Source organism: Salvelinus sp. IW2-2015, linkage group LG30 (genome assembly GCF_002910315.2).
Source record: "Salvelinus sp. IW2-2015 linkage group LG30, ASM291031v2, whole genome shotgun sequence".
Taxonomy (NCBI): domain Eukaryota; kingdom Metazoa; phylum Chordata; class Actinopteri; order Salmoniformes; family Salmonidae; genus Salvelinus; species Salvelinus sp. IW2-2015.
The window spans coordinates 25,247,577-25,271,867 of NC_036869.1; the positions used below are offsets into that span (position 1 = coordinate 25,247,577).

A 24,291-nucleotide genomic window follows, 5' to 3' on the forward strand; every position below is an offset into this window, starting at 1 on the left:
TGTGTGTGTGTGTGTGTGTGTGTGTGTGTGTGTGTGTCAGTATCCTTACAAATATGAAAATCTGCATACTATATGACACAGATATGGGTAAGAATAAAGTAATCTTCTCTCTAACTCTTTAAATGTTAGGGATGGACCTCATCGGACCCTTCACGAAATCCAGCAATGGCAACAGCTAGTGTCTGACGGCGAATCATCACTTCACCAAGTGCGTGGAGGCAACACCATTAAGGTCAGTAAAGGAAGAGAACGTGCTTAACTCTAAATCCCCTTCTGTAACCCATTAAAAAGGGTGCTTGGAACCAAAAATGTATTTCTGTTTTGTATGATACCTATTAAGGAAGAGACTGGCGAGGCCACCTTCAAGCCGATGATGGACATCTTCAACATCCACGGTTTTCCTGAGGTCATCTTGAGTGACCGAGGTCATGAACGCTGGAACAAGTTAAAGATGTAATAGGTTATATTCTGTCACCAATGGTTTGTTTTATTTACTTTTTACAATTTGTTTTTGTTTTTCTATGGTACATAATCATACATATTTCAGTATCTTGCATTGTAAATAGATCTCGCTTTCCTACCCCTTCCTCCAGGTTTGGTGAATGGGCCAACCAGACCCTCAAGACTGCCATGGGCAAGTCCCTTGATTGGTACCAGGAAGGGTGGGAGACCTGAAGGTAATTCTATTTGCACACAACAGAAGCATCCAGGCCTCCACTGAGTACGGACGGGAGCCGCAGCTGTTGACTGAGGTAAACAATGCAATTGTACATACAATTATTGCATATACTGTAGTCTTTCAAATTTGTGATTGACTATAATGTACTTTCAGATCACTGTTGTTGAACCAGATCAGAACACTTTCGAGGACAACATTCAGGCACGGACTGAGAAGGATGTGGAGGTTTTTGACCAGGTAAAAATTATTGTCCGCTGTTAATTTATTTTCTGGCCCTCCAAGAGATATGTAAGAAATGTTTTTGTAATATGAAATATAATTGCATATATTCCTGTTATCAATCAATGTGACACTGAATCGACAAGTCACAGGAGAAACAGAAGGAGAGCTACCGGTGGAGAATCAAGGACACCAAGTGCTTTGACATCCGGGCAAATTACTTGGTTTGGAAGAAGGAAGAAAGGAAGGCAAGACCTGGGGACCAGCTTACGGTAGGCTATACCTTCCAAAACTGTTGAAAAGTGCAAATCTCCCATTTACAACACTGCACTAATCCATCAAATTTTCTCACAGTAAAATGTAACCTGTGTGTTTGCTTGTTTACGTCTCTGTTTCCTACCCTGTTCCCTTTAACTCTGGACCGGTTTTTCTAGGAGCTAGGGGTTCTGCCCAACACCCAGACGTGGATCCACCTGATGTCCTCCATTACCAACCACCCTCCAACTTTTCATTACATCATCTACAGCTACTGTTATTGTCATGTTATTATCTGTCAAGAAAGTTTTCTTGCTCTATCATACTGGGCACATAATATGTGAGTTAACACTAGTACTACAAACACTCAGAACAAAGAGAGCAGCAGGCCCTGGACTTTTCAGTCTCCCTCTTCAAGTCCCCCTTCAGAGACTGGCTGCCTGTTGAGAACAAATGACAGTCATAACCTCCCACCCACACAGCAACCACCTCCTCTATATTCCACACACCAGAATTTAGTATTTTAGTCTATGATTGCCATGTGAGTGTAAAAGAAATGACACAACTGTACCCAAAAAATATCAACGTTTATATATAACAATCTTAAATACTGCCAGGTTAGTTTTCACAGCTGTTTTACAAGGTGTTCATTGTTGTAAGGTATTCTTTGATGGTATTTATTAGTTCCAGCAGCCTAGTGGTTAGAGTGTTGGACTAGCAACCGAAAGGTTGCAAGATCAAATCCCCAAGCTGACACGGTAATAAATCGGTTATTCTGCCCCTGAACAGGGGTTATTCTGCCCCTGAACAAGGCAGTTAACCCACTATGCCATCACTGAAAATAAGAATTTGTTCTTAACTGACTTTCCTAGTTAAATAAAGGTAATTATTTTTCTTTGCTATTTCTGAAATGTTGCAACGTTTAAGACATGGATGTCATGTTGTTGTAATGTTAACAAGATGCCCAAAAGTAGTTAGAAGTAATGTTTTCATTTTATTAGCTAAACACAACTGCAACAGCTAAATTGTTGGGGAAATCAGCCTTATTTGCATAGCAGGGAAGAAAATAACATAATTTAGGCTGTAATGATCTCCAAAATTCAAATCATTAGGTCATCATACCATTGATACAGCAACGAAAGTGACCACGGGACACTTTTTGGCTGGGGGCCATTATTTGGCATGACAGGCCCACAACCTCCAGGGGACCCACAACCCCCCAAAACAATGTCTGTTGGCCCTTACAAAAAATATAGCAGTTTTAAAACTACAATAAAAGTGCAGTAACTGCAGTCGACTGTGGTATTTTGGACGCAGTAATTGTGGAATAACTGCAGCGTTCTGTATTTATACTGCACTCTGACTGCAGTTACACAGCAAAATTGCTGCAGTAAAGAAACTGATTTTAGACGCAGTATTTCTTTGACAGCAAACTTTTTTGGTAATGGGGGGCTGTGGAGCTCAGGGGCCCAGGGCATGTGCACAACATGCTCATTGGGTAATCAAGTTAAGCTGCTGATTTCAATTGCACTAGACACTGTGCTTGACTATGGCAGGAGCTCACCGGAGCTGAGTACCGGCACCCCAAATGTTATACTCCTTGAGCTTCTGTTCCTCTTATGGGATATTAGCTCAAAAGTATTGTGGAGCTCTTGCACCAAAATACAAACAGTACATAGACCCAACATGAATACCGGCACCTATTTCAGTCAGTCCAGCAATGACTACACAAACTTTTGTTCAAGGCTGAGCAAGAATGATTCGGATACAATACTTTAATTTCACAAGTTCAGCGGAATCAAGAGTCAACCCGTGTTTATAATAGACTCCACTCCATACTTTATTATCGACAACGACAAGGCAACTTTATACGCAGCCTTGCGGATGGATACATTTAACACCACTATGAGTGCAAATAGCCCAACCAGGGAACAATAAATAAAACATTTATAGAAGGTACAAAATAAACCAGTTAGTCACGGAAATATCTGCCCAATTCCCATCTATAAATCCTACGGTAAATTTCGTTAGAAGCTTTTACAGTAGCCAATTCTGACAACCGAATCTCGGATTTTCCAAGAAGAGGGGGACGTGATAGAGTCAAAAGAACACACAGAACGAAACCACCTTCCAGCTCTGCAGCGGTCTCCATTTTAACTGTTTGCCCGGTCGGTACCTCACGTGTTCTGGACGGTCTTTCTCACATGACCCTTGTTTGTCCCCGTGATCAGTACTTCCAACTCCGTATTTCAGTGTCGCTGAATATCACATTTTAAACTGTAACCTTCATGGATATGCATGAACAGAGTTTGGACAGCTCTACAGGGTAAGAAAACGCATTCTACGCTCACCGCTCACAATAGCTTCACAGGCCTAGGCACCATCTTTGCAACACATTAGCGCGATAGCTATATGAACACATGTTTTATTTCCTGTAATATATTTAGTTTTGTAAATCCAATGCATCAGACCAATATCTTTTAACGTGTTTGTTTAATATGTCGTGCTTTGCATTCAGTTATTATTGCTATGGTTTATTTTCTCGACTCAGTCAAGCGAGACCAGCGACAGTCTTGTAGGTCAACTATGTAGCTGTAACTGTCAAAGTATTACAACGGTTTTAATGTCAGTGATGTGATTAGAAAGTGTATGATGCCGCTATTTTTGTTGAGAAATGCATCAAAATAAGATTCATAATAATGCACGATGTATATACACAACTTCTATAATTCTCAGTGTTACGCCAGTAAAAAAAAATACATTATCCTCCTGTGATTTGTTTGTTTGCAGCCCATAATGAACAGCAATGATAATATCATTTATTGGTTACATGAAACTGGCTACATTTGAATAATGCAGTTGCTTCAATGATTCCATTATATAATTTTGCAATATTCCACTATTGGTTTAATAATAATTTATCTAATTTGTAAAGCGCGTTCTCACACCCAAGGCGCATACAATCCTTGAAAGTTTATCTTAACAGCACGGTCTTGAGCTCTGCCTTAGACAGAGACTGCAGTCATAATGTTTTAGCCTCTGTTCGAAGGATTAAGTGGGCGTTACCAATTTGTCAACGTTTTCGAAGTGGAGGGAAAAAACGTCAGCCAATATGGGTAAAAATACAAAAAAAACGTCAGCCAATATGGGTAAATTTTACTAATTCAACTTTAGCAGTCTAGTATGGTGATGAGTCCACATTTAGAATGTCATCTTTTTTCCGCTAACACAACGCCAGGGGCACTCTTGCTACTGATATCAGTGTACAGTAACACGGAACACAAACCAGCTGCGCGCGTGCGCTATCGTGCATACATTTATTTTGTCCCCCTACACCAAATGCGATCACGACACGCAGGTTAAAATATCAAAACAAACTCTGAACCAATGACATTAATTTGGGGACAGGTCGAAAAGCATTAAACGTGTATGGCTAGTTAGCTTGCACTTGCTAGCTAATTTGTCCTATTTAGCTAGCTTGCTGTTGCTAGCTAATTTGTCCTGAGAAAAAACATTTAGTTGCTATTTTACCTGAAATGCACAAGGTCTTCTACTCCGACAATTAATCCACACATAAAACGGTCAACCGAATCGTTTCTAGTTCTCTCCTCCTTCCAGGCATTTTCATCTTTGAATTTATATGGTGATTGTCATCTACACTTTCATATTATTACCACGACAACAGGCAAAACAGTTCATCTTTTAATCACCCACGTGGGTATAACCAATGAGGAGATGGCACGTGGGTACCTGCTTCTATAAACCAATGAGGAGATGGGAGAGGCAGGACTTGCAGCGCGATCTGCCTCAGAAATAGGAATGACTTCTATTTTAGCCCTTGGCAAAGCAGACGCTCGTTGGCGGCACAAGCAGTTTGGGTCCAATAATTGAATAACATATATTCCTAAATTTATTTTGCAACGCGAGTGGTGTAGTCAGGGTATAAGAAGTACACAGTAATGCACGGATTGACTCCTAACCCGCAGTCTCCTGTTATATCCGCAGGGCTGACTGTTTTAGGGTCATTAGGCTACATATTGTGTGGATGAGGGGCAGGCGGGTTGAATAAAGAGATAACAATACATAAATAAGTCCATAAAGGTATAATATTGTGCCATTTATATCTATAGGCTACCTTGAGGTTTTTCTTTAATTATGTTTGGCTATCTGGCATTGGTGCGTAAGCCTAAACTTTAGGGCCTAACTACGCACGCCAAATACCAAACACATCAATCCCTAAATGCTTTTGGGAACGGGCAGAAAAAGGTAATATTGATTTTTGGAGGCAAAAATGTTGGAGATTAATATTAGAAAAGCTGTGAAATGGAGAGTTRAAAATAAAGAGAAGGGAGGGCAAGAAAAGTCATGTTTGGGAAATATTTGTTGAAGTGGTAAAGGGGGTTGATACCATTGCCGGTGTTGTGTCAAATCTCTCCCCTGCCAGAACCCCCCCCCCCCCTCTCTCTTTGCGTGAACGCGCACACACTCAATTCTTCATTGCTGGGACTTCCTTGCTAGTTGAGATTTCTGATCACGTTAGGCTGCGTTTCATTTTATTTTTTATGTCAGTTTGATCGCACTAGTAATGTCTGCAGTTTTTGGTTTGGCTATTTGTTTCAAGTGTATGAGTCTATAAATAAATCTCTTTGACAAAATTCGTCATCTCTCCCATGTCTTATTCAACTAGTAGTTGTTCTGAAATGTTTATTGCTTGCATACATTTTACTCCCTCCTCTATGTTTAATATAACACACATATATAAATTATACATTTCAGTTGCCTATCCTGACGTGAAGTTTGTTCTATAGAAAATATTTGACTATGATGTGTGCAACAGAAAGTATTTGACTCTAGCCACAAAATTTAAGGAAATTAGAAAGGCCATTTTCTTGCCTGCCGAAATCCCCCCCTAATAATTTCCTTAATTTTGTGGCTAGAGTCAGATACTTTCTGTGGCACACATCAGAGTCGAATACTATCTATAGAACAAACTTCACGTCAGGATAGGCAACCAAAATGAATAATTAATGTACAGTTGAAGTCGGATGTTTACCTACACTTAGGTTGAAGTCATTAAAACTCATTTTTCAACCCCTCCACAAATTTTTTGTTAACAAACTATAGTTTTGGCAAGTCGGTTAGGACATCTACTTTGTGCATGACACAAGTCATTTTTCCAACAATTGTTTACAGACAGATTATTTCACTTATAATTCACTGTATCACCATTCCAGTGGGTCAGAAGTTTACATACACTAAGTTGACTGCCTTTAAACAGCTTGGAAAATTCCAGAAAATGATGTCATGGCTTTAGAAGCTTCTGATAGGCTAATTGGCATAATTTAAGTCAATTGGAGGTGTACCTGTGGATGTATTTTAAGGCCTACCTTCAAACTCAGTGCCTCTTCGCTTGACATCATGGGAAAATTAAAAGAAATCAGCCAAGACCTTAGAAAAAAAAATTGTAGACCTCCACAAGTCTGGTTCATCCTTGGGAGCAATTTCCAAACGCCTGAAGGTACCACGTTCATCTGTACAAACAATAGTACACAAGTATAAACACCATGGGACCACGCAGCCGTCATATTGCTCCTAGAGATGAACGTACTTTAGTGTGGAACGTGCAAGTCAATCCCAGAACAACAGCAAAGGACCTTGTGAAGATGCTGGAGGAAACAGGTACAAAAGTATCTATACCACATAAAACAAGTCCTATATTGACATAACCTGAAAGGCTGCTCAGCAAGTAAGAAGCAACTGCTCCAAAACTGCCATAAAAAAGCCAAACTACGGTTGCTACTGCACATGGGGACAAAGATTGTACTTTTTGGAGAAATGTCCTCTGGTCTGAGAAACAAAAATAGAACTGTTTGGCCATAATGACCATTGTTATGTTGGAGAAAAAGGGGGAAGCTTGCAAGCCGAAGAACACCATCCCAACCGTGAAGACGGGGGTGGCAGCATCATGTTGTGGTTGTGCTTTGCTGCAGAAGGGACTGGTGCACTTCACAAAATAGATGGCTTCGTGAGGAAGGAAAATTATGTGGATATATTGAAGCAACATCTCAAGACATCAGTCAGGAAGTTAAAGCTTGGTCGCAAATGGGTCTTCCAAATGGACAATGACCCCAAGCATACTTTCAAAGTTGTGGCAAAATGGCTTAAGGACAACAAAGTCAAGGTATTGGAGTGGCCATCACAAAGCCCTGACCTCAATCCTATAGAACATTTGTGGGAAGAACTGAAAAAGCGTGTGCGAACAAGGAGGCCTACAAACTTTACTTAGTTACACCAGCTCTGTCAGGAGGAATGGGCCAAAATTCACCCAACTTATTGTGGGAAGCTTGTGGAAGGCTACCTGTAACGTTTGACCCAAGTGAAACAATTTAAAGGCAATGCTACCAAATAYTAATTATTAAATGTATGTAAACTTCTGATCCACTGGGAATGTAATGAATTAAATAAAAGCTGAAATAAATCGTTCTCTCTACTATTATTCTGACATTTCACATTCTTAAAATAAAGTGGGGATCCTAACTGACCTAAGATAGGGAATTTTTACTAGAATTAAATGTCAGGCATTGTGGAAAAACTGAGTTTAAATGTATTTGGCTAAAGTGTATGTAAACTTCAAACTTCAACCGTATTTATTTTAGCATCTTGACAGAATGTGAATGCACAGTTATACCGTCTGTAAAGGTGCTATGTTTATCAGCATCATAAAAGCTGATAGTATTCCAACCACATAAAATAGGCCTATTCATCCAAGCTGAACAGAAATCTTATTATAAACATTTTGGGTAATTTTCACAGATTTCTCTTTCCTTACAACCGGTGAAACTGATGTCATATGGACATTTTGCAAAGAAAATCTTTCCTGTTATTTTTTGGGGGAGGTGGGGGGGGGTTTCATTTTCATTAGGGCTGTGACGGTAATTGAATAACTGATGGTTATGGATGAAGCCCGCCATGAAAATAAAATAACCGTCAAAACCATTTAAATAGGCCTACATGCATTTGAGGATTTAAAAAAAAATGTAATGTTAACTTCATTTTCATGTAGATCAACATGACCTAATAGCGGGAGTGTTTACTAATGACAAAAGCAACTTAGTCTGGCTATTAAACGTACTATGTGTCCTCTTTCCAACTTTCCTTTGATGCTTGAGCAGCTCATCCCTAGATGCGCGGGGTGTAGAGTACTATGCAAAAATAAATGTATGTGTGGACTTTCTTTTATTCAATGCACATTTCCATTCCTTGCTAGTAAATAAATCTGTCTTTAAACAAAAAAAAAGTTTGTCTGACTTCATTAATTATTCAACAGCAGTCGACAAGGTTGTTCTGGCTCTGTGGCCTACAATGCGCACATTTCCTCTCCAATCTGGCATGGTGTTATTTCATACAGAATCTTTTCTTAATTGATAGACTGGCCGATATACCACCCTAGGTGAGCCCAACAAAAATTGACACCCTCCTATCCCCACAAAGTAGAATACCGTTAATCCCTGTCATTTGGTTACATACATTTCTGTTAATGCATGTATTAATTACAGTAATATACCCATCTCATTGTCGGAGTGGAAACGTTGTTTGCAGAGCTCACAACCTGCTCCACTTGTGAGAAACAAGTTTTGGTTTATTTCATACCATAATTTACACGCTCCATGTGAGAGCAATGAGCATGTGTCTGGTTTCTCTATCCTGTTAGTGTTGATGGCACGCAAGTGCCTGAGCACACACAAAAGTATCTGGCCTGCTTTTCGTAAATGTCAAATGTAGGAAAGTGCCCAGTTGGGCTTCTCAGTCATTTTTTAAAATTTCTTCACCTCACACAGTAAGACAGTGAAGTCCGTAGAAGTATTATAATAATATTAATATTTGACATGCATTCTTTCCAACACTCTCCCCTTTGATAATCAGTATCGCTGATAAATATGCTGTTTCTTTTAATGATTGTCTATGTCATCTTCATACTATAGCATAGCTGTCCCTTTCATACTTTCCTTGTCAATTCATTATCTTCTAGCCTACTTTTGGAAAGCCTAAGGTAGACCTAGGTTTTTTAATACATTTTAAGGAAAGGCAAAGCATTTGCTCTTGAGTCTGACATGCGTTGGTGGCTTTGATTGATGTGTGCTTTTACAGGGGTGTGTGAGTTTGCTGATTCTCTATAGGCCTATATGTCCATTTAGAAAGTTTCCTAAAGTATCTTGTCTGGACACCATCTCTTTATTAAAAAGCAAACGCTCCTGTCCTGATTTTTAAAAATATTGTTAAATACCAATTTCCAGTAGCTTAGGCTGCGTTATCTCTCTGATTACGGTGTCCTCTCTTTGAAGAACATATGCCAATGCCATCGAATGACAGAGAGAACCTATCAGACTTTGTTTGAATGGTTTTGTGCGTCGAAATAGGATCTGTTTTTTTTTTTATATGCCGAAAAGCCAACAGACAAGGACATGGTAGGCATATGTCTTTGTTTATGTTGTCAATACGAAAATGTGACAGATTCTCTCCAACCTGGCATTTGTTGATTTAATAAGTAATAACCTGAATAATAATGTAACGCCATGATAATACAAAGTGTATTGGCTTGTTTCAAATAGGTTTTTATTAAGAAGCATATCTATGTAAAAAAAAAAAAATTCTCTTCCCTCATCCCCGAACAGTTATGTCGGTGACCGTGTACATTGGCCTGGCCAATTATGTAACCTCATATTCCAAGACCGTCATAGCTCAAATTTTCACCCCAGTCCCTAAGCATCTTTGCGCCAAGAAAGAACCAGAAATGACGTAACTTTACCGATGTCAACTAGATAGAATGAATGCTTCAATCATTTATGACATTATTCTGGTGAGCAAGGGTTTATTTAGTAATCTAGGGCAACATAATGACAGAAAAGGGGCCTCCCAAGTGGCGCAGTGGTCTAAGGCACTGCATCGCAGTGCTAGAGGTGTCACTACAGACCTGGGTTCGATCCCGGGCTGTATCACAGCCGGCCGTGATCGGGAGTCCCATAGGGCGGCGCACAATTGGCCCAGCGTTGTCCGGGTTAGGGGAGGGTTTGGCCAGGGGGCTTTACTTGGATCATTGTGCTCTAGCGAGTTCTTCTGGCGGGCTGGGAGCCTGGAGCCTGACCTCGGTTGTCAGTTGAACTGTGTTTCCTCTGACACATTGGTGCGGCTGGCTTCCGGGTTGAGCGGGCGGGTGTTAAGAAGCGGGGTTTGGCGGGTCATGTTTCGGAGGACGCATGACGAAACCTTTGCCTCCCGAGCCTGTTGGACAAGATCTAAATTGGAGAGAAAAAGGGTTGTAAAATCTTTTATATAATGACAGAAGAGAGGTTAATGAAACAAATATCCTACTAAATTGGTTGAAATGATATGCAAAAACATATCAAAATCAGTCACAACAAATTCCTACACCCCTGTCAAAAAATAGTTATGCCGTCTTTTATTATTATTTTTATTATTATTATTATTWTTTTTTTTCTCTCACTTTTTCACATATAGTCTGGTGGATGGCTTATTAGCAATTGCGGGCAGGTGAAAAAATGGCTGACTCATGCACCGCTAGTACACACAGTCACTTATAGTCCAGCGAATAGGTGAAATAATTGTTCCATTTTATGATAAAAGTATCAGACTTGGTACATTAATACTAGATACATTAAGGAACATTTTAAAGATTGGAGGCAGTATGGGAAGCTTGTCAGTTAATCTGGATGTCATGTTCAAAGTAAAATAGGGTAAAGTCATTCCAAACAATATAAAAATGACTTTGTAACTTTGTAATGTTATCTACCCACTAAATAAACCGCACAGATAATATAGACAATAATTATCATCATAAAGTACTCTTAAGACCTTCATGGAGGTCACATCAAGGTCATTTTGACCATAGACCAGCGGTTATAGGGGAAAAAATTGGACTTTGATAGAGCCACCAAATTTCACACACACTTAGGGCATGTCTAAATAAATATTTTAGGCTATAGTGCCATCGCAGATTTAGTCCTTTACCCCCCCCCCTGGCGGTCATTTCTAATATGGCCGCTGAAAAATAGGCAAAGAAACCCAAGATGGGGGAACTTGTTGGATAGATTTCACCAGGGATACTCTGCTATAGTCAGAGAGCAAGCCGACGCCAATGTTCCAACATGTATAAAGGACATGTGGTTGGACATGGTGAAGTCAGATTTGTTTGTGGTTCTGCAACAAAGGAGAGCTATTATAAGCAGGTTGCATAACATAATGTAAAGGTGATAAGGATGAATCTATTAAACCAAAGGCGCCATGCCTTGACTTTTTCCACATTTTGTTACGTTACAGCCTTATTCTAAAATATATATATTTTTTAAATTCCGTCATCAATCTACATGCAATACCCCATAATGAAGACCAAATGCAATTGATTGGACATGATTTGGAAAGGCACACAGAGAGATCCTTGATGAAAACCTGCTCCAGAGCGCTCAGGACCTCCGACTGGGGGCGAAGGTTCACCTTCCAGCAGGACAACGCACTAAGCACACAGCCAAGACAACGTAGGAGTGGCTTTGGAACAAGTCTCTGAATGTCCTTGAGTGTCCCAGCCAGAGTCCGGACTTGAAACTGATCAAACATCTCTGGAGAGACCTGAAAATAGCTGTGCAGCGACGCTCCCCATCCAACCTGACAAAATCAAGGGGTCTGTATACTTTCCGAATGCACCGTATCTCAAGGAAATTACATGACATCATAATGTTATGACTTAAGCTCCTAACATATTTTTTTTGGGGGGGGGGGTTTATCAGGGCAGGCCTTATGTGACAAGTGTGTGGCATTGAGAGAGATTCAACAGGTGAAATCAACTTGGTTGATCAAGTACATCTCAGTAGTATGCTGCTCCAATCTGAGGGCTTTTGTACAGGTGCCAACCAGCTGCATGGGGCCGTTGTGAGCACGATTCACATGGCCATATCTCCTTAAATAATTGGTACATACAGCCCAATGGCTGAAAATGTTTGAGGGGGGCCTGGAAAACAAAATAAGATGCCATATATACATAACCTTAAATGTTTTTGTAGAAAAGTGGTGAAACTGTGGGCAAAAAAATTGTTAGTTCTAGTAGTTGACATGTAAACACTTTAAAAAGTAATATGGGTGTTCGCTGATCGAGGCAAAGGGTGGCTATTTTGAAGAATCTCAAATATAAAATATATTTTGATGTGTTTAACACTTTTTTTGGTTACTACATGATTCCATATGTGTTATTTCATAATTTTGATGTCTTCACTATTATTCTACAATGTAGAAAATAGTAAAAATAAAGAAAACCTTTGAATGAGTAGGTGTTCTAAAACTTTTGACCGGTAGTGTAGTAATAAAATAAATATTCCAAAACATACATCATGTTTGTAAAAAGGCACTAAAGTAATACTGTAAAAAATGTGGCAAAGCATTCACTTTCTGTCCTCAATTCAAAGCATTATGTTTGTGTCAGGGCTACAACACATTAGTGACTACCACTCCATATTTTCAATCATAATTTGTATGCTTGGATTCGTTAAGGACTGGGGAGTTTCAGGATAAAAAATAAACAGAATGGAGTTGAGCAACAATAAAATCTGTAATAAGTCAAGGGGTATGAATACTATCTGATGGCACTGTAATGTAATATTCTGTTTTGTGTAAATGTTAAGAAAATTTACAGCAAACCTTCCCTGTACACGTTACTTTTTATGTAAAATCCCATGGGAATGTATTATGTCCTTGTGGCCTTTGGTCGCCAGGGGGTAATGGACAAAATATATGATGACTAGCCAAAAATACTTCTTTAGACATGCCCCAGCTGTGTGTGAAATTTGGTGGCTGTATCACAAGGTCCACAATTTTTCCCGTCGACACTGGACTATGATCAAAATAACCTCAATATGACCCCCATGAAGGTCTTAAAGCTATTTTATGATCAGAATTATTGTCTTTATTATCTGTGGGGTTTATATAGTGGGCAGATAAAAACATTGTTTGGAGTGATTTTACCCTATTTTCTTTTAACAGGAAATCCGATTGGCAGCCATTTATTAAAATGGCCGCCCTGGTTGACTGACATGCTTCCCAGACTGCCTCCAATCTTTAAAATGTTCCTTAAGGTATTTAGTATTAGTGTATCAAGTTCGATACTTGTATCATAAAGTGGAACGATCTTGGTATATTACGTTCTTATCTGCTGGACTATTATTAATTAGCCTATAGCACACAGCTGATCAATTGAATATGAGTGTTTATAACAAAAAATCCCTTCTCTTTCCATCAGTCACGAGAAACAGGAAACAGAGGAGATTCTACAACTGGAAGGTAGGTATCGGGGTGTGTGAAATTTACTCAGTTCAAACGGGTAATTATGGAATGTGTGTGTGTGTGTGTGTGTGTGTGAGTGAGAGAGAGCGCTTAAGTGTGGGTTCTAACATGCTAGTGTGTTTTTCTCAAAAGGTGTGGGGACAGAGGAGCAGACTGCAGTTACCATAGAGAGTGTACAGCAGGCTGCAGCTTTTGCGGATCATAATGTTCAATACCAGTTCCGCACAGAGAACAGTGGAGGACAGGTGAGCTCAATCAATGACCTAGCCAATTTTGAACACACACAGTTCTTACTACCACAGTAACACAAAACTCCCCTTGTCTGGCTGAACAAATAACAAGAAGAATCTGTAGATTATGTGTAAATAATTTTGTCTGTATATTCTGTTTATTGTTGTCGGCACCATTTCTCCAGGTCAAATTCCTGGTACATGTCAAATGTACTTGGCGAAGAATCAGAATAAACTTTATATCTGAAATGTTTGGCATACTCCTGTCCTGACCTCTCCCCTTGACTTTCTTCACTCCAGGTGACCTATCGTGTGGTCCAAGTGACAGATGACCAGCTAGAGGTAACAGGCGACGGGACTGGGGCAGTCAGTGTGGTTTCCACTGCTGCATTTACTGGAGTACAGCAAGCAGTGCACAGGTGCTCGTGTGTGTGATGTGTGTGTGTGTGTGTGGGTGGTGTGTGTGTGTGTGTGTGTGTGTGTGTGTGTGTGTGTGTGTGGGCATACCCTATCATCTTAGGGGAGTAGTGCTGTCTAATTTGCCCTTTCTCTCGCTCTCTCTCTCTCTCGCTAGGCTGTCATTCAGAACCCCTTCAGTAATGGGGGTAGTCCAGCGGGGGAGACGGTGGGAGGGGAAACGCGTTTTGCCTATTTCCCTGCTGCCACTGTCAGTGTCAGTGATGGGGCAGCCACAGCAGTGTCGGTGCAGGCTGACCCAACACTCACACAGGCCGGAGGTGAGTAGCCACCAATCCTAGTATGAAACCCACATATAGTGTAACCATTCACTAGTGCAGCTCATACATAGCATTATGTTATGGTATTGATCAAAGATATACTGTATAAATATATATATTTTTTTTTTACTAATTCATTTGTAACCCTCTTCTGAGTTCCAATCAGTTTTAACCTAGTATCTTGGTGTTGGAGTATKTGGTCTGTAGTCAGAATGGGAAGGTTAATGTGTGTGTAACCATAAATAATGTAGTGCAGTGCCTCCACCTAATAAGTAATGTACCCCTAAAGATCTATATTTACAGGGAGAAAAGGCACAAATAGATATCCCCTTGAACTATGATAAAGAATGATCACAACAAACAAGATGTACAGTCATTCTTTATTATTAAAGTCAAGACGTATCAATTCAGTTTCAATCCAAAACTCAAGCTTGAATCAAGTTATTAACCAAAAGTTATCAACATAATTTCAATTACATCTATGTACACTTAATTGGTAAGGACCTGATACTCACAGCCCTAAATCCAGATCGTGACTGATGAGAAGCGAACGGGCCAGTGGCTGTCCCATTCAAACACGGTAGATAAAAAGTCCCTCTTCTGAAAAGGATAAAAACACAGTACTCCTCGAATAATCAAGACTGGTCCCAATGTAGCTAATTATATAGCTACAGTTCATCGCTTGTTTTACCACAACCAGTAGCTAACGTTACTAAAATCACCCAGAGCTCAGTCTCTCACAGCATCTGTCTGTCGAGCATCTGAGCGGAGAGAGAAAAAGCAGAAATCATCCAATGATGGTTGAACCAAAAACAAATCCAATGCTGTCCTCACGGTGGTCTGGGATGCGGGACTAGCTAAGAGTTCATCACTTTGGTTTACTCAGACCGCATTACAACAGCTTTTTAAAGCAATAGCTAAAACAATAAAATAGCCGTCTTGCTAGCTCACGGAGTTCACAGGGTGGTCCTCCCTTCACTCTCTCGCGTGTCTAACTGTTGCCTTGCAATGGTCCATCTCCAAAATATGTCCCACATGCAACACAGTAAATAATTGTCTGTAAAAATACATATATTTGACTGAATATAGTTTTGACTATTGCCTTTATCTCAATTGGGCCAGAGACGTTAAGTCACAATAGTCTTTCTTGGGAATCATATAAATCCCTGATTTGTACTACCTCTGACACTAGGTCAGTTCTATGTGATGATGAGCCCACCTGATGGGTTGCAAGCTGGCACGCCAAGGACCATTGCCCCTCGCACACACACCTACACCACGTGAGTACGGCTTCACCTGCCACACAGTTTAGTGTTCCATACACATTCATCACACCCCAATGCTCCCCCATCTACGTGGTTGATGTTCATCTCACTTCTCCCTCCCAACTCCACATTGGAATGGACTTTCCCTAGCTAAACCTTCAGGAAATGATCACCTCTTTGTATTTACCYGCCAATTTTGGCATGATTTGGTTTGTGATTGTGTGGATCATGATAAAACATTCAAAAGAAATCAAAACGTGAGAAAACAAAAAACTGTCCCACTTACCTGCCATCCCCAGAGACCACGGTGAAAATGAGATACTACAGCATGGCAGTTCAAACTGGTGAGGACTACTTTCGCTCGCATCCTCTAAAACTAACCCCCTCTCCTCCCATCCTTGGCAGATGTGTGGTGAATCCACTAGTCGTGATGAATCATATGTCTTAGTGTACCTGTCAGGTGAACGTGATGTATAGTGTGTGTGTATATAGCTTTGGGTTATAAGTTCACCGAAGGAGTCCTCTTCAATGGGGGCGAGGAAACGTCTCCGGAATACTTTATTTGGATAGTCCATCCATAGATACTCTACAGTCAGTAACATTTCAGCTAACAATCTACTAACCCTAGCCCTATCCCTTATCCTAACCCTTAGCTTAAGCCTTACTTTAACCATAGCCCAAACATTAGCAAGCAGTTGCTTATCAATAGATAATTTGTTGATAGTATGGTGGATTCATGCAGGTCCCATGTGGCTCAGTTGCTAGAGCCTGGCACGTGCAATGCCAGAGTTGTTGGTTCAATTCCCATGGGGGGCCAGTACAAAAAAGTATGAAAATGTATGCACTCTGGATAAGAGCGTCTGCTAAATGACTGACTAAATTATTAAATTTGCGCAATGTATATGAATACAGTCAATTTGTTTGTTTTTATGAGTGTGGGTTTGACAGTGCTTAACGGTGACATAAAATGTGATCATTTATTTGTCTTTGTCTCTCTTTGCAGGAAGATGGATGGTCCACGGGCACCTAGGGATGAGAGAAGGAGAGCACAACACAATGAAGGTAAACTGATTATAGAAAGTATTTATCTGGCAAATGGAAACTTGAAAGTAAAAGTTCAGATTTACCATGGGCATAGAGAGAAAAAGGAGGAGCCTTAAGAAATGTTTTTTGTATAATAAAAAAAAAATGACACTGAACAAAATTATAAATGCAACATGTAAAGTGTTGGTCCCATGTTTCACGAGCTGAAATAAAAGGCCCTAGACATGTTCCGTGCGCACAAAAAGCGTATTTCTCTCAAATGTGCACAAATTCGTTTACATCCCTGTGTGGCTAATCAAGAAACGGATTAAACAGCATGATCATTACACAGGTGCGCTTTGTGCTGGGTACAATAAAAGGCCACTCTAAAATGTGCAGCTTTCTCACAAAAAAATGCCACAGATGGCTCAAGTTTTGAGGGCGCTTGCAATTGGCATGACTGCAGGAATGTCCACCAAAGCTGTTGCCAGAAAATGTATTGTTAATTTCTACAATAAGCCGCCTCCAACATCATTTTAGAGAATTTATCACTACATTCAACCGGCCTCACAACCGTAGACCACGTGTAACCACGCCAGCTCAGGACCTCTACAGCCAGCTTCTTAACCTGCAGGATTGTCTGAGACCAGCCACCTGGAAAGCTGGTGAAACTGAGGGTTTCTGAAGAATTTATGCACAAACTGTCAGAAACCGCCTCGGGAAAGTTCATCTGCGTGCTCGTCATCCTCCCCAGGGTCTTGACCTGACTGCAGTTCAGCGTCATAACAGACTTCAGTGGGCAAATGCTCTCCTTCGATGGCCACTGGCAAGCTAGAGAAGTGTGCTCTTCACGGATTAATCCCGGGTTTCAACTGTACTGGGCAGATGGCAGACCCCGTGTATGGCGTCGTGTGGGCGAGCGGTTTTCTGATATCAACGTTGTGAACAGAGTGCCCCATGGTGGCTGTGCGGTTATGGTATGGGCAGGCATAAGCTACGAACAACAAACACAATTGCATGTTATCGATTGCAATTTTAATGCACAGAGAGATACCATGACGAGATCCTGAGGACAATTGTTGTGCCATTCATATGCCGCCATCACCTCATGTTTCAGCATTATAATGCACAGCCCCATGTCACAAGAATCTGTACACAATTCCTGGAAGCTGAAAATGTCCCAGTTGTTTCATGGCCTGCATAATCACCAGACATGTCACCCATTGAGCATGTTTGGCATGCTCTGGATTGACCTGTACAATGGCGTGTTCCAGTTCCGGCTAATGTCCAGCAACTTCGCACAGCCATTGAAAAGGAGTGGGGCAACATTTTACAAGCCACAATCAACAGGCTGATCAACTCTATGTGAAGAAGATGTCACGCTGAATGAGGCCAATGGTGGTCAAACCAGATACTGACTGGTTTTCTGATCCATGCCCCTCCTTTTTGGGGGGGGGAATCTGTGACCAACAGATGCATATTTGTATTCCCAGTCATGTGAAATCCATAGATTAGGGCCTAATGAATGTATTTGAATTGACTGATTTCCTTATATGAACTGTAACTCTGTAATCTTTGAAATTGTTGCATGTTGTGTTTTTATATTTTTGTTCAGTTGAGTATATTGTGTAAATGGTGTTGACCCGAGGCTTAATCCCTCTGTTTCTTTATGTGATCTTGTATTGAAACCTTAGCTCCTTCAAATTATTAAGATATGGCATTATTAGAGTGCTATCTGAAAGCCACTAATAACATATCATTCACATACTGTCAACACTCATTACATTTAGCATCAACTGATAAACCATGAGTACCATAAATCTTTCCATTTTATCACTGTCTTTGTTAGTTTCGGGAGTTTCCATATCTATTTCCTTCAACTAGGATCCTTATACTCTTCCCGATATGAAAACCCCCTCAATCACTACTGATAATACACACGGATCACTCTCAAACAATGTTTTACTTTTACCCCTATTGTAAGGTTTAATGGATGGGGGATGCCATTGTCCCCTTTTACATTTTAGTCTACCTTAGCAATGTTACTCTATATATATTTATTACCAATTTCCGTTGGATATTCAGTTTCTGCCTCACACTCATTAAATGTCTATTATTTTGAGATTTAATATCACCGAAATTATAAAATACATCGGCCAATTCAGAAATGGAGAGACATTTTTTAAGGTAGCCCTTGAGACTTGAGTTTCTTTCTGGGATCAACATTTATTATAACTGGGCTAGCACTGCCTAACAGTCCACTGTCAAAGAAGTCCTCTGTCCATAAGGTTTCTGGTACTTGAGACAGAATCGACTGAGAGCCAGTTTCCCACTCCGTCTTGTGGAGTGGTTCAATTTAGCCTACTCACAAATTGGTTTAGAACTTCATTGCTGGGGATATCAACGAAAACTCCATCGGGAGTACAATAAATTGTAGCCATAAGTTAACAAGTCTACCTATCAAGTTAAAAGGTTGCGTGGGTGAATACAGAAAATCATGTTCATCATTCAATGGTCCTATTGAACAGGGCATGGATTTTGTTTCAGAATGTATTGGTATTGGGTGGTATTTCTTTCATTCTTTACGAAGGCTCTGATTAACGTGGCAATGATATTTTTCATTGGAAGCTGTTTAAAAAGCATAGAACATGTGCCAACCTTTGTCTAAGACTTTATTTCCCAGACCCTTTAGACTGTCATGCAGTGCTTTAACCTTATCATTATCAAATGATCCGTAAAGGGGCCAATGAACATTTCTCCGAATACTTTTTACACCACCTACGTACGTCACAAGTGTATATATATWTWTTTTTTTACTTTATAAAATCTCTAGTAACCGCATTATACACGCATACAATTTCATCTCTCTTTATCCAACTACGTCTCTCAACCGACACAATTCTACCAACTTCATTAACCGTACCTTCAATGCAGTCCAACCGATTCCTGCTGTAAAGTAGTCTAAACTATGTATATCCAATGTAGTCTATCCGGTTCCTACTAATACATACAGTATCACAACTAACTTTTCCCTTATTACCAATCAAACAATTAGTTAACTTCCTGTAATTGCCTTCAACCTTCTCACTTACAGTGCATTCGGGAACTATTCAGACCCCTTGACTTTTTCCAAATTTTGTTACGTTACAGCCACTTTATTAAATGGATTACATAGTATTTTCCCCCTCGTCAATCTTCCATACAAAAATGGAAATATCACATTTTACATAAGTTTTCAGACCCTTTACTCAGTACTTTCTTGAAGCACCTTTTGACAGCGATTACAGCCTCGAGTCTTCTTGGGTACAAGCTTGGCACACCTGTATTTGGGGAGTTTCTCACATTTCTTCTCTGCAAATCCTCTCAAGCTCTGTCAGGTTGGGTGGGGAGTGTTGCTGCACAGCTATTTTCAGATCTCTCCAGAAATATTTTATCGTGTCCAGGCTCTGGCTGGGCCACTCAAGGATATTCAGAGACTTGTCCCGAAGCCACTCCTGCGTTGTCTTGGCTGTGTGCTTTAGGGTCGTTGTCCTGTTGGAAGGTGAACCTTCGCCACAGTCTGAAGTCCTGAGCGCTCTGGAGCAGGTCAATCTAGTCTCCTAGCCACTGAAAAACATCCCCACAGCATGATGCTGCCACCACCATGCTTCACCGCAGGGATAGTGCAATTTTTCCTCCAGACGTGACGCTTGGCATTCAGGCCAAAGAATTAAATGTGGGTTTCATCAGACCCGAGAATACTGTTTCTCATGGTCTGAGAGTCCTTTAGGTGTCTTTTGTCAAACTCAGAGCAGGCTGTCATGTGCCTTTTACTGAGGAGTGGCTTCCGTCTGTCCACTCTACCATAAAGGCCTAAATGGTGGAGTGCTGCAGAAATTGTCCTTCCGGAAGGTTCTCCCATCTCCACAGAGGAACTCTGGAGCTCTGTCAGAATGACCATCGAGTTCTTGGTCACCTCCCTGACCAAGGCCATTCTCCCCCGATTGCTCAGTTTGGCCAGGCAGCCAGCTCTAGGAAGAGTCTAGAATAAGCCTGTAACATGACAAAATATGGAAAAAGTCAAGGGGCCTGAATACTTTCCGAATGAACTGTATCCCTTGAAGTTACAACAGCTCACCCCAAATTCTACCACCACAGGAGTATGGCTCATGCTGTAGCTTTGACAACTAAAATATGGGATTATTGTGTTTGCAGTGGAAAGACGGAGAAGAGACAAGATCAACAACTGGATTGTCACCCTCTCAAAGATCATCCCAGACTGCAACATAGACAGTACTAAGACTGGAGCAGTGAGTGTGGTCAATTTGCCTATAGAGATTAAGTCCCATAGAACCAACTTTATCAGGACACAGATTAAGCCTAGTCCCGGACTAGAAAACATGCTCAATGGAAACTCTCTATTGAAATAGGTTTTTAGTCCAAAACTAGGCTTAATCTATGTCTGAGAATCTGACCCGCAATGGCAGATTGTTCGAAATCACGATTTCTTATAATAGAAGTAATGTGCAACCTCTTCTCTCCAGAGTAAAGGAGGGATCCTGTCGAAAGCGTGTGACTACATCCGGGAGCTGAGACAGAATAACCAACGATTGCAGGACAGCTTCAAAGAGGTGTTGAGAGTTCAGGCAGACAACGAGCTACTCAAACAACAGGTACACACTTATATGTGTAACTCGCACATTCCACTATGCTGTCTGTGTCAACAACACGTCGGGTGTATTCATTGGTTCACATTGTAGCAAAACATTTTACAACAGAAAAAGTTTGCAACGAAAAAGAGAATTGCTTATTGGACAAGTTTATTTTAGTCCCTCCCTGTTTCAGCCTGTTTGCATTTGTTTGGTAATTTTTTATGCCTATGTATGAAGGTCTTATAAAAGGCCTACATTGAAGAGTCTTCTCACATTTGGTAGTGTTGGCATTTGGTTGTTAACATTGTTTAATTGCGACGTTCTATCATGTTTATAGATTGAGGAGATGAAGAATGACAATGCACTGCTTCGAGCTCAGCTACAACAGCACGGCATAGAGATCAATGGAGATACGACACCACAGTGATCTACTGGACACACACACACACACTCTTACTTACTCACTGGTAAAATACAAATACTTATAGAATACATGAAAGTACACATGCTCACGTGCATGCATCATCAGAAATTGCCACGCATACACACAGAACAGAGTGCTTGAGAGGAAGAAGTGAACTGCTGACTGATCAAGCCCCCTCCAACCCCCACACACACTCTCTTCCAAGGCTGAAAGCTGAAATTCATGACTCTGTAACTAAATTAGTTCCCCACCTCTGCTCAAAGAATAGCCAACTCTTCAAATGTCGTGCATTCACCTAACTCTGTTTTTGTTATGGACAATGACAATTCACATTTATTCTGTTTTAACCTGCTACAGTTTTCCATGGCTTTTTTGGGGCATTTGTTGTGAGTAATACTACCATGTCTGACATGAATGAATCCTTTTGTTTCTCATTTAATGTATTAGTTTACAATGAATGTGTATACAGAATGAAAAGACAGTGGCAGTAGGGATCATAGTGCAAATATAGGGCTGAACTTTGCTGTTCCATTTTCCCTTAGAGATTACAAACCATGGTAGACAAATCAGGCACCTTCATCCTTTGATGCACACCATTTCAAAGGGTTGTTTCATTGTCAAGTGGAGGTAGATAAGAGAATACTGGTTAAGCTGTTTTAAAGGCCTGCGATGTAAAGGTATGGTTGTTGTATTGACACTAGGCCTGACATTGCAGACTATCAGGGCAGTAGGTGATAGCATAGCTCAGGTCATTAGGACAATATATAATATTGGTTCCCAAATTAATTTCAGTCCCCTCTTCCTTGCTTAATTTCTCTTATCTCTTGTGTAGTCCCATCTGGTGCACAATAAATCATTTAACCTGAATATCATTTTCACTATATGGTAATCATGCATATTTGGCATTAAATCATGGTATGTATCTGCTTGTGATAGGTCACTTACCGGTATTCAATACATTAATTGGAGCATGTGTCAGCGTTGCCATGTATAAGATGATAACTGTCCCTGAGTCTCTATGACAGGGGATGCTCATTTTACAGGCATTCAATTCAAATTTGGGACACTGGGTAACTCAACTCAATATTGAGGATCTGAGGGAGAGTTGTATATTATGGATTTTCACCATGTCCTCCAGTAATTTAAAAGTTTGGGAACCAGTGCTATGAAGGATAATTGTAGCACATCCCAGGTCAGCAGTGCTTTAAAGGAATCGTTTGTGAGTGAAGGTTGTCAGCATCCTTGTTTTATCTCCACTGAAAGCAATCACAGCATGGCATTCTAACCACTGGCAAGATTTATTCCAATTGTACAATAACATTTCAATGTTCATACTATAGCATTGACACAATCATTGGATTGGTTCTGTAGTAAGGTGGAGGTGCATTTTCAAGAGCTATATGCCCAATTCCAAGTCGATCCCTAGGCCCTACACTTGGATTGGGATAGGTAAGCAATGTGGTGTTTGCTCCAACTTGCATTCTGATTGGCTAGGTGACATTTTCTGTATTGCTTACATCATATCCTTTTAGGTCTATACTAGTGCCTTGAAGATAGAGGCAAGAGGTGGGTTTGGAAAATTGAGCTACAGTGTTAAAGGATTGGTTCAGAATTTCTTTACCAAATCTGTTTTGATGTAAAGGGCATGTTGTAGAGGGGTCCAGACACGCTAGCAATTTCACTTGGTTTTGAGAAACTTGGACCACCCGCAATAGACTTCCTCATTGCTCGTTCTGCAGTATGCTGCTTCTCCATGTAGCCCGCTCAGCACAGCTGGTAGGGGAAATGGCTTGAGTCTAATAAAATGGAATATAATGTTGAAATTGTGTTATTCTGAAGTGTACAACATCTAAAGACCTGCATCACTACACTGAGAGTGTGGCCATTTCTGAAAGGATGTATTTTTCCGTAGCTCCTATACTGCAGAACGAGCAATGAGAAAGTCTATTGCGGGTGGTCTCTCAGAACCAAGTGAAATCGTTAAAAAAGTGGACACTTATATAACATACTATTTACATTAAAAAAAGATTTGTTCAGAAATGGTGAAGCAATCCTTTACCCCCTTATAAAAAATGTGGGGGCATCTTGTCTGTTTAAAACACCTTATCCAGGGGAGTGGCTAACCTAATGTTTACTACTCGCTATAATTATCCCTTTCTGGCTCGAAGGACCATGAAAAAGAGTCATCCTTTGAGACGGATAGGGACAACAATATACTATATAACTGAAACAAATATGGACAACAGACTTTAGTTTCATTAGCATGAGCTAGCAGGGAGAATATAGTTGCCATGTAATTTTGAACTTGTAGGTCAATTTGTCTTGTATTGCCAATAGGGCTGTCCCCAACTGAAAAAAAACTCTTGGTCCTCCAAGAGTCCGCTGTTCTTTCGACCAATCGATTGGTCAAACATTTTTAAACGTGTATTTTTCATATATAGACACACCCAATGTGTTTTAATAAAATATACTATATACACTGA

At 40.4% G+C, this 24,291-nt stretch overlaps 1 protein-coding gene across 1 annotated transcript; it reads left to right on the forward strand.

Annotated features, from left to right (window-relative positions):
* Positions 1–3,066: 3,066 nt before the first annotated feature.
* usf2 (upstream transcription factor 2, c-fos interacting) lies at positions 3,067–24,291 on the forward strand. Its single transcript, XM_023974960.2, has 11 exons — positions 3,067–3,479; positions 13,455–13,495; positions 13,631–13,743; positions 14,029–14,157; positions 14,303–14,465; positions 15,658–15,745; positions 16,030–16,074; positions 16,734–16,792; positions 20,948–21,042; positions 21,277–21,405; positions 21,722–24,291. The coding sequence occupies exons 1-11, from the start codon at positions 3,442–3,444 to the stop codon at positions 21,809–21,811; spliced, it is 990 nt and encodes a 329-aa protein (XP_023830728.1). The 5' UTR covers positions 3,067–3,441; the 3' UTR covers positions 21,812–24,291.